At 35.1% G+C, this 11849-nt stretch overlaps 1 protein-coding gene, 1 long non-coding RNA gene and 2 pseudogenes across 3 annotated transcripts; all 4 read left to right on the forward strand.

Annotated features, from left to right (window-relative positions):
- The first annotated feature begins 225 nt into the window (after nt 1–225).
- On the forward strand, nt 226–2248 carry LOC125207989 (annotated as a pseudogene).
- Nucleotides 2249–3311: 1063 nt separating this feature from the next.
- Nucleotides 3312–3897, forward strand: LOC125208290 (rapid alkalinization factor-like). Its single transcript, XM_048107872.1, has one exon. The coding sequence runs from the start codon at nt 3357–3359 to the stop codon at nt 3702–3704; it is 348 nt and encodes a 115-aa protein (XP_047963829.1). The 5' UTR covers nt 3312–3356; the 3' UTR covers nt 3705–3897.
- A 1453-nt stretch (nt 3898–5350) lies between these two features.
- LOC125208410 lies at nt 5351–7322 on the forward strand (annotated as a pseudogene).
- A 4016-nt stretch (nt 7323–11338) lies between these two features.
- On the forward strand, nt 11339–11795 carry LOC125203664. Of its 2 annotated transcripts, none has more exons than XR_007173420.1 (3): nt 11339–11351; nt 11456–11597; nt 11730–11795. It is a non-coding gene; the product is annotated as an uncharacterized LOC125203664 (long non-coding RNA). The 2 variants fall into 2 exon arrangements; XR_007173419.1 differs by having other exon boundaries at nt 11742–11794.
- The last annotated feature ends 54 nt before the right edge of the window (nt 11796–11849 follow it).

The raw sequence follows: 11849 nt of genomic DNA on the forward strand, positions 1-11849 counted from the left end.
AGTTGTGTGATATTATCAGGGGTTAAAAGATAGAGTAAATTTTTGAATAATTAAAGTGCGCAGTGTAATCATAGGTGTGTAGTGGGCCTGGTTATGATTCGGGCCACACAGAAAAAAGACGAAGTGAGATCCATTTTCAGAAGGCAGGGTATGGATTAGCAGTACTACTAAAATTCATTGATGTTTATCTACACACTACACTCCACAATTCAATACAGAAGCTAGCTACCCACAACCACAACCCCAACCCCAACCCAACCATGTCGGATCAAAAGGTCACTATAATCGACGGCAAAGTTTTCGCCCAAACAATCCGATCGGAGATCCCCCCGAAGTCAGGGCCCTCTCAAACTTACGGCAAGGTCTCTCTGGATTTGCCTAAATTTTTTGCTATGATAATGCCAAATTCGGAATGCTCTATCGATTGTATGTTTTGATTTCAGGTTCCCGGTCTAGCCGTTGTCATTGTTGGCCAAAGGAAGGATTCCCAGAGCTATGTGAATATGAAAAGGAAGCTTGTGCAGAAGTTGGAATCAAGTCGCTTGATATCGACCTGCCAGAGAATGTCTCCGAATCTGACTTGATTTTCAAAGTTCATGAATTGAATGCCAATCCTGATGTTCATGGTTGGTAACAAATTTGCTCAACACATTGAGTTTATTGGCTTCCATTGAGCACTGTACCTAGAAATGCCTTTTTGAAACTTGTAGAGATGGATTTGATAATTTACCAAATTGACACATTTGCATGTTCGGATTAGTGTTAAAACCTCTGAGTTGATTTGTGAAATCCATGAATTGAATGTTATGTTCATGCTTGGCAAGCTAAATGTGCAAAATAAATGTAGTTTCTGTAGTTTGGATTAGTAGTTAGATATGTGTTTGTTGTTTGTTGTTCGTGCAATCATTTTGTAGCTGTGTCAGCTTAGGTGTAGTGTACCCGGCAATGTTGTTTTAATCTCTTAAAGTATAAATAAATTTCATGATTTGTTCATTTAAAAGTTGAATCTTTTGCATATAGGAATCAGTGTGTTGAGTGAATACTGATTAGCATAAATCCATATGCCTTGATTGTATAATATTTGGATGGTTTTCCTTAGTCTCATCTTAGATAGCAAGATCCTCTCAATGCATACATTGTTGGCCTGAAATTTGAAAGTTGGAAAGACAAAGATTAAAATCATTTCTGTTTGGTTGTTGTAGGTATACTTGTTCAGCTCCCGTTGCCTAAACATATAAACGAAGAGAAAATTCTAACTGAGATATCTCTGAAAAGGATGTAGATGGATTTCATCCTCTCAACATTGGTAAGTTAGCAATGAAAGGCAGAGATCCTCTGTTTGTCCCCTGCACCCCAAAGGTAATATATGAGTGCACTATGTTAGATGCTACGTAATGCTTTTCCTTATTTTAACTTTAATTTTTGTTTTGGCATTTTGTAGCATATAAAGGAGTAAATTCTTAATTTATGCGTGCTTTCTCCCTAACAGGGTTGCATCGAGCTTCTTACCCGCCATGGCATTACTATTAAGGGAAAGAATGCTGTTGTGGTAGGCCGGAGTAACATAGTTGGTTTGCCAGTTTCCTTGCTCCTTCTAAAGGAAGATGCCACCGTCACTATAGTCCACTCTCGACCAAAGAACCAGAGAGCATTATACGGAATGCTGACATCATCATCGCTGCTGCAGGACAACCTGCTATGGTAACAAGAGTCCTATTTATTAGTACTATTACCAGTTGCCATGTTACAACTTAACTTTGTAATTTGTTTAGTGTTTGCTCATAGTGGCTTTGCTTTTACTCAATTTTCAGATCAAGGGCAGTTGGATCAAACCTGGTGCTACGGTAATTGATGTGGGAACCAATGCTGTGGATGATTCTAGTAAAAATCTGGTTATAGGCTTGTTGGGGATGTGGATTTTAAGGAAGCATGTGGGACGCGGGCTGCATTACTCCGGTTCCTGGTGGCGTCGGGCGATGACTGTTGCAATGTTGCTAAAGAACACATTGGATGGAGCTAAGAGAGTAATAGAGTGTTAGTGTCTCATTTCCCAAACATTAAGATGTTGTGTTGCTAAAGAATTTTGAATCTTTTTTAAGATATGAATAATCGTGTGAATTAGCTACTGCGCACAATAAAAGATGTTGTTAGTTAAATTGTAATGTACTTTTTTAAAAATAATTATTTGAATATTATATTTATTAGTATAATTCTTCGTTGTATTAAAGAATTGTATTTCCTGGAACCATCACTTACGGAGCATAATATAGCTAGCATTTTGACCGAATTGTTATTGGTGCTACAACCGATTACTCCTTCTCCGTCCCATAAAGTTTTTACTATTTTCATTCTCTCCTACAAAGTTTGTCCAATTGATTTTTTTAAAAATAGGTATTAAATACATTCCTAAATTTAGGACCCTTATTCCACACCATTTAATATAAAATCAAACAATTTCTTAAAACTTGCATCGGATCAAACTGAGATAAACTTTATAGAACGAAGGAGTATTAAAATTTAACTATAACGGCATTTTAATTCTAGTACTCCGTATTCAGTTCACATGCTGAAGCTATCAACAAAAAGATTAATAAAATATAATTCCAAATCAATGGACTGGTTTAATTTGTTTCTAATAAACTAAAATTGATCAAAATTGTTATTGCGGAACAGCTCTAGAATACCATTATATAACCATATACATATACTCAAATTCGAAGTTGTGATGAGTATTTGTTTCGTTGGGGATAAAAGGTTGCGATTGAGATTCATATTTCGATTTTTCATTTTTACAAAGAAAACTGTGATGTCCATTTTTATGGTAGGTGTTGAAAATTTCATTGGTTTTTAGTGGCCATTAGTAAATTGACGTTCACTGAACCATTCAACTTACTACGTATACCTAATCAAATATTTATAGGTATGGACTAGTATAAGCATGTTGTCACATGATGTTAATAAATGCAAGTGGGAATGTCATAATTAATTTCACATTTGATGAATTCAAGTTTCATCATGCTCCAACATAATAAAGAAATACTATATGTAATTAATTACTTGAAACCTAATATCGTTTACGACAAACTATTTTTTCAAAAAAATTAGAAAATAAAGATGATCATATATTTGCATGTAAAACCTAATTTAATAAAGAAAAACAAGCATTACTATGTGGACATGGTCACTTGAGTTTTTGCTAAATTTTGTACTCCTTGCGATTGACTTGTTCTAAGTGATAGAGAGAGTAATAGTTTGTAGAGCAAGTTGCCTAATTTTCCGGCTTTAAAAGGCTCCATCTTCCATGCCAAAAACTACAAGAAACCAAAAGGAAAAGAAAACAAACTATAAAAGTAAAAATGGCGAACGCTGCGCTTCTCCTGCGCCTCATTCCGGCTGCGTTGTTGGCGGTGGCTATCTTTCTCAGAGCTGCGGATGCCGGCGTTGGCCCAGAGTGGATCCCGTTGGACAATCGGGCGGCCTGCCGGGGATCGATCGCGGAGTGCATGGGCAGCGGCGAGTTCGAGATGGACACGGAAAGCAACCGGCGCATGCTAGCAACCACGGAATACATCAGCTATGGTGCGCTGCAGGCGGACAGGACGACCTGCTCCGAGCCCGGCGCGTCCTACTACAACTGCCAGGAAGGAGGCGGAGCCAATCCCTACACGCGTTCTTGCACCGCTGCCACACAGTGTCGCAGTTGAATAATTTATCAACTATATAAATAATACAAATTTCTACCTTCCTTTCTTTTTCTAATCTTCTCATTGCGTTTCAAATAAATATATAGATGTGGAATTTGATAATTTCGCACGCGTGGGTTGGATACCGGAACTATTTTCACTTTTATTTTACATCAATATTCTAAGAATAATATGCATTTCAAAATTTCAATTATAGCAGTCTTTCCTAAATTTATATTTATAACTTGAATGTGTTCAAAATTATAGTTCAATTATCAAGCTCAAGTGATCAAAAAAGGGCAATTTCATCTCATCTTCAACTTCTGTAAATTAAGAAAATTATACTGCAATCAAATTAATACGAATAAAATAGCGCTTGCAATGAAAACTAGCAAAATTCAAACTTGGCCTTGCTCCAATTCCAGGATGGTGCTCCCTCGTTCACCGCTAATCGCCTTAGAATAGCATAGGCTTCGACAAGGCGTTAAATTTTTCAAAAATTGCACTGTGGAAGAAAGCAAATGCCCCGGCTTGTGCTCCCGCGACCAATTCGTTTCCCTTATGCAGAAATTGAATGAGAGACCACATTCTGATTTTACCCTCCTCCCTCTTCCGCTCTCTGATTTTCTCTCTACGTGTGTGAGTTACACAATGTGTTCTTCATTCTTTCATTTGATCTTGAGAAGTGTGGCTGTTGTTCTTTGTGAACCGTCGATTGTTCATTCTTTGTGATTACTCTTTTTTATAAAAATATGTTAGTTACAAGGTTGATCACCTTACTCTTTTTTATAGTTCCTTTACACGTATGAAATTGTCGTTAGTTAAATAAAATATTTATTTATTTCAATTAATTTGATCAAATTAAATACGTGTATATTTATGTGAATAAAATAACTTGAATTTTCTTTTAAATCTCACAAACTTTTAACGTGCTTTGAGACTCATTAAATGAGTAATTTCCTTTCATTAGTTATACTTAATTTAAAATATTAATAAAATTTGAATAAAGTCAAGAGACAAGACAAGAAATCATGACTTAAAGTGTGTTAGAATACACCAATCAATGAGCCACTCAACCTATTCGAGTGGTGTGTGACAATATCAGAGGCGGATATATCAGATAAAATCTGATTCGACCATGATCGATTAAAAATAAATAAAAAACCAAATCCCAAGAATCTGATATGGCTCCTTCTATATTAGTCTCAAAAGAATATCGAGTTAATGAGAATATGATTGTGGGCTGTATTCTCTGGCCCAACCTAATTTAATAATAGGTTAACGGGCTTAAATTATCCAAATCATCCACATTCTAGCATCTTAACTTTCCAACTCCAAATTAAGTAGGGTAATGTAGATTTAGTAGCATAAGTAGATGACAAAATATATGGCCATTCATAATTTGAAAATATGAGGCATGGCTAGTGGGCCCTCAAAATAATGAGGAAAAGCCCATACCTTTATCAGACACAGCCTTGATACGTGTGCCATCACCCCATTAAAAAAATGTAGAAGAATAAAAATAAAAATCTATATTCCATTTCACCATTTTACATTTAACCACACAAACGGAAGAGAAAACCCTCCTTATAAATTGCGAAAACATCGTCAACCTCTTCACTCCACTCCCCCATCTCGCTAATCGCTCTTTTAAATCTCACTTTTTTTTCTAATTTATTTTCTCAATTCAATGGCGGAATCGGAAGCCACTCCGCTGCCCTCCGATCAACTTGTAATTTATCGATCTCTTAGATGTTGTGATTAATTATTTGATTATCTGTTTAATTCAATTTGGAGAAATGTGTTAATGGATCGATGATTTGGTAATTGAAGGTTTTGGAAAATGAGGAGAAGAAGCTGAAATATCTGGATTTCGTGCAAGTGGCGGCGGTGTACATCGTGGTATGCTTCTCGACGCTCTACGAATATGCCAAGGAGAATTCCGGTCCGTTGCGGCCCGGAGTTCAGACCGTTGAAGGAACCGTCAGAACCGTCATCGGACCGGTCTACGAGAAATTCCATAATGTTCCCTCCGACCTCCTCAACTTCATCGATCGCAAGGTTTCCTACTAATTATTCAATCTCTATTTCATCTTGTTTTTAACGTCACATTTTGCCTTTTGGGAACAATCTTCACTTTTAAATTGAATCCAGTGTTTGTGAAAATACAACTGAATCCGCCTAAACTTTTTTACTTTATAACAAGGTGCTGAAGGTCGTCTTGTTTTTAACGTAGAGCTTTGAACATAAAATAATTATGTTCGCGAAAATTTTACTTATAAATCTGTGTTTTTATTTTTGTTGGTGAAAATTCTGGATCTACATGCGTTTATATATTTTGTTTTACAATATTTCAAATCTAGTCCTTGCACGCACAAAAAGGTTAATTATTATACCAATTTAATTTGGTGAAGCTCATCTTGTTTTTATCGCAAACTTTTGGACCTTCTGCCATATGAATATAAACAACTACTATTTCTACTAGAATACCAATTTAAATTTTATTTTTTATATTTAAAATGTTTTTATATTGAAGTAATACTCAATTATTTTAATTAATAGTATATGATTAAAATGTACCTATGTAAATAGCCATTTAAATCACTAACTTTGGTCAAGACTTGGTTTTTCTCACAAAATTTGAAATCCACTAATTAAATCACTAAGTTTCAATTTTTCTAGTTTATCCCATTGGTTTAATTTTATGTGGAATTTTTGCATCTCTTTCATTAAATCCACCTTGAAATATCAATCGTAACTTTAAGATCATGTGATTACACTTTGAATTATACACGCATTTTTTTCGTGATTGAAATCTCAATTCATCTTGAAACCTCCATCCACGTCAACAAAGATTCCATCTAAAATTCGACCCATGGGATAAACTAGAAAAACTGAAACTGTGATTTAATTAGTAGATTTCAAACTTTGTGGATAGACAGATTTTGACAAAACTTGGTGATTTAAATAACTATTTTAAATGGATGGAAGAAGCAATATTTTAGCATTATCATTTCAGTTCATTTGTTTGATCTGTCACGTGACGTGCAGGTGGATGAGTCCCTGATTGAGTTGGACCATCACGTGCCGGCTCTACTAAAGCAGCTCACAAGCCGAGCTTGGGCCGCGGCCCAGGGCTGGCATCAGAGGTACAGCGAGACGGCTTAGCCGATACGGCTTCAAACATGGCTAAGAACGATGTGCAGGATGGGCCCACAGCCAAGGCGCTCTATGCTGACTACGAGCCCATGGCGGAACAGTACGCTGTGGCTGTTTGGCGTGCACTGAACGACCTCCCGCTGTTCGCTCAAGTGGCGCACATCATGGTCCCGACGGCCGCACATTGGGCCGAGAAGTACAATCAGGGAGTGTCGGATCGGAGGAGAAGGGCTACGCTGTCGCGCTACTTTCCAATGATCCCCGTCGAGAGGATCGCCAAAATGTTCGGGGCAGAGACCGAGCCGGATGTTTCCAACAACGTTGGATACGTCACCGTTTCTTAGTAGTCTTCGTGTCTTGTTTGGATGGATTGTAGTAATTTTTGTGTTTCGATTGCATGATCATCCAATGCTTCCATGTATTGTTTTGAGATTTGGATTGAATTTAAATATCTCTAATTGAGTCTATCTTGTTGCCTTATTATCTGTGTTACCAGCAATAGTATATGTTTATTTTTACCTTGTTAGCTTTTACTTACTTTGTCTATTTAACACATAGCCATTGTTTCAAAATTGAAAATGCATAATGCATAAGAATTTTTAAACAAGGACTGCACAATATCGAATTGAAGGCTGTACTCAATAAGACTATCATGAATTGAATCCAGATCGAGTTAACACAATCACATCTCAAATGTGATCATGAACAAAGTTGAAGTGCGAGGAAACGTCATAAAAGTTTAGAAATATGGAAAGTAAATAAATGATAAATAGAACCGTTGATATATATAGTAGCTAAATAGAAAAAAAGTTCAAAACGTAAGAACATGGTTTAGAACTTTACTTTTGTTGGGTTTATATTTTTTCTTTGATTGAATTATGTATCAATAATTTTTTCTAAATAATTATCATTTTAAAATTTTAAATAATTTTTTTTATGATAAGCATACACGTATAAAAATAATGAATATAACTTTTAAGTGATTGAATAAATAAATTTTTACATATAATTGAATTTTTTTACTAACTTTTAAAAGTTTAGAAAATTAATGAAAGTTGAAAATAAATAATGAGAATTAACTCATTTCAGTTTTATGGAGCTCAGGTTAGTTTTGGGTCAAGCATACTTGCTGGTTGTGTGTGTTTTTTTTAGCAATAAATTTAAGCCTACCCGGTTGAATTGAAATCAGAATGGCCTTTCATCTTGAACTTACATTTTCATAAGGTGGGCCTTCCTTATTAATCAAAACCAATTTTCTTTTGGATCCTTAACATTTCCTTCCAATATCGGCTAAGCCTAATAATTTAATTGGAAATAAAAAGTTTATTAAAGTAGCCTAAAGTTGAAACATTAAATATGGGCTGGGAGTGAAGTTGAGTATGCTATATGTGGGCAATGATTATTGACAAGGTATTAACATGTTTCCAACTAATTAAACCATGATCATTTTTAAAGGGTCCACGCAATCAACATAACTAAAAATCCATGCATAATTGGTATTCATAACTTTCCACTTGAGGCGAGCATGCATTTTCATTAAAAGTCACACGGATGTCCGGTTATGTAGAGCTCGACTTCTCATCATTTTCGAAGAAGCACATGATTAACTTCTTTTATTTATAAATGTTGATTTCTTTACTTTTATCTGCATTTTAAAATTCACACTTTTACCTATGTTTTATATTAAAAAGAATTGACCTAGAGATATTGAAGAAATGCTCTAACTTCTTGGGATGAAGCAGTATTTTTACACCCCCAAACGTTTAAAAGTTCTTTATTGTTGGTGGTTCAACTATAAAAGTGTCTTAGGACGAAGTGAGTATTTTAAAATATTGTTGGTAATAAAATTTTCAAGCGACACAATCTTTTACTGATAGATAGTCAAAGTTTATATAGGTAGTGAAACGTGTCATACTATTGAAAATCATAGAATTTATCAAAAAAACTATTGGAAATCATAGATGAGATATATATTTTTTCTGTCCCAAATAAGATTCTCTTTTTGAATTTTGGTTCATCGAGGATCCGCAATAGCGGAAGTCGGGTGGTCACATGCGGACGTGGTAGGGCAAAGGAACGTCCAGTAGGATGAGCTTTGTCCATGAAACCGGACATAAGTTTTTGTCTGCCCTTGCGCGGATAGGACGTCCCAATTTTTTAATTTATTTATTTATTTATACTCAATATTTACAACTCATTGCATTTCATTTTTTGTATATTTGATAAATACCAACAATTAAAATGAATTAATGGATATTTCAATTTATTTTATTAGCTAGGCTTGCTAGTCCTAGTGCTAGGCTATTTTGTGCAATGAGATGTCTAGTGATGTGACGGGTAGTGGGGTGTCTAGTAATGACGTGACAAGAGGTGTTTTGGGATGTTTTAGTGCTTTTGGCTATTGGGATGTCCGTCCACGGTGGATGCTCTTAGTAAGGTCTCTTTTCACTTTTACTAAATGAAAATAGGGCTCATAAGTAACTAACTCATTGCATCCATTTTATTATAAAATTAATATTTTTCATCCAAGAAAAGTTGAGTCTATTTTGTTACGGGATATAAAAATATTGTTTACCTACTTGGGACGAAGAGGATATAAAAATGGACAATATTTCTTTTAAATTTTTATAATATTTTTTTTATATTTCTTAATACTCGTGTCGAGTCAACTATAAACTCATATTGTATGATGAAGATATTATTTATATATATAAAGATCTACAAATCACAAGTTTTGCTCAAACATTGTGCACATTTAAGAAAAATCTTGATATAAAATTAAACTTTCACTTTATAAAAAATATGTCCCCCTTTTTTTAGTCTATCTCTACGAAGATGAAATAATTTTATCTCTATTTTTTTCTACTTAATACACAAAATAATTTTACATAAAAATCACATGACATTCAAAATTTATGACATCTTTATTGGGATAAATAGTATTTTGTAATTCTTAGAATTACAAATTATAAAGAAAAGTAAAAATAAATAAAATCTAGAAAGTAAAATTGAAGTATTGGACGTGTGAAGGAATGACTTAAAATGAAAAGGTATATATAAATTTAATGGTTGAATATTATTTCCTCCGTCCCATGCAGAATATCGCACTCTTTCCTTTTTATCGTCCCATAAGAATATGCACATTCCAATTTTAGAAACTCTTTATCTCTAATAAGGTGAGACCCATTCCCTACTAAAAATATTTTAATTATTTTTCTCTATACCCTCTCTTACTTTATCAATTTCGCATTAAAACCGTATCTGAATCCAAGTGCATATTCTTGGCACGGAAGGAGTATTCAATATTTTGTCATAGACTCCATATTCGGTTAATATACCGTAACTACAACCTCGTATAAATGAATGTGTCACTCTACACTGCTTCATATAAAAATACTCCCTCTATTCCCTCTATTCCATAGTAATGGAGGCAAAACTTTTCGCACGGAGATTAAGAAAAAATTTTGGGAGGAGTTAAGAAAGAAAGAACAAAATGGAAAATGAAAAACAGAGAGATGAATAGAGAAAAAAGTAAAAGAGAGTAAAGTAGGTGTGGAAAAATGTGTTGATTTTTTCTAAAAAAGGAAATGACTCTATTGAACGTCCAAAATGAAAACGACCTATTCTAGAACGGAGGAAGTATATCACGTTGTTAACTTAACGATAACGAAGATGTTAGGTGACGATATTTAATTGGCGTGACATGCATGTGAAAATGTCGTTTTATGTTGACTTTCTATACTCACAAGAAAATATGGCATATACTATTTAACTCGGCTGTGACAGTATCAAATTTAAGTTTGTGCGGAAAATTACTTCGTAAATATGGCAAATGTTATTTAACTCGGCGTGACAGTGTCAATTTAAAAGTGGTGAGGAAAATTATCCGTTACGTCATTTTTTTCCGTCTTTAAAATATAGAAATATATATTTATGTTACTGTTACTTTATGTTCAATATATTTTTATAAAATACATTTGAATTAAAATTAAAATCTAATTAAAAGTTCATGAGTTACCAAGTAATTGTTGACTCTAAATTAAAACCAAGCCACCCTACACTAACCCAATACCTAACCATTATTAACACACACCACACACTGTAGAGCCTTAAATTCACTAAAACCGTTCTCTCCTAATCCCCGCCCTTTCAACACCCACAATTTTTTTAATATAATCATAAAAATAATCGATTTCTTGCTTTTTCTGTCATAAATTGCATAAAGAATTAACTACTCCGTTATTACAAAAGAAGATTGCCTATATATATACAATCCATTTCCCGCAATCATTCACTTTTTCATCTCCCCTCACTCTCATTTCTTTCCTTTCTCTCTCTAGCTTGCACATAATATAGTACTAGTAACTTTTTGTCTTGGTGGAGGGAGGATTTTTATAAATTCTCGATTGAAATTCATCATTTTTGAGGTTTGTGTTCGTTGAATTTTTGGATCAGAGGCTATGGTGGAGACGAGGCGAAGTTCTTCTGGCGCCAAGCAAGCGATCCAAGGTTGAATCTTTAATTTTTTCCCCTTCTTCCCTTTTGGGATTTTTGGTGATCCGTTTGATTGTTTCCTGTGCTTGATGGCGGTTTTGAATTCTGTGTGCATGCAGGCTGCGGAGGCGCCCGTGGATGATTCGTTGGCGGCAAAGGAAGTAGCGGGCGCTGCTCCGGCGAAGGATTCAGCGGCTGGATCGGCTGATCTGTCTGGAGGCGGCGGCGGGAAGCAGCCGGATGACGTGGCGGCGGCTGAAGGTGATGATTCCTCTCTTTTCTTTCCTTCTTTTTACATGACTTAGAGTTCTTTGCATGTGGTGGGATTTTAGCTCGTTTAGGGGTTTTGGTGAATTCTCGAAAATTTACTTGTGTTTTGTTGGTAATTGTTAGCGGTGGCTGCAGGTTCCAATCTAGATACTGATAAAGGGAATTCGATTTTGATGCCTGCAAATCGCGAGGAGAGCGGCAGCTGAAATCTAATGAAGCTGGAGATGCATGGGGAAAACTCCT

This window comes from Salvia hispanica, chromosome 2, assembly GCF_023119035.1.
Source record: "Salvia hispanica cultivar TCC Black 2014 chromosome 2, UniMelb_Shisp_WGS_1.0, whole genome shotgun sequence".
Lineage (NCBI taxonomy): Eukaryota > Viridiplantae > Streptophyta > Magnoliopsida > Lamiales > Lamiaceae > Salvia > Salvia hispanica.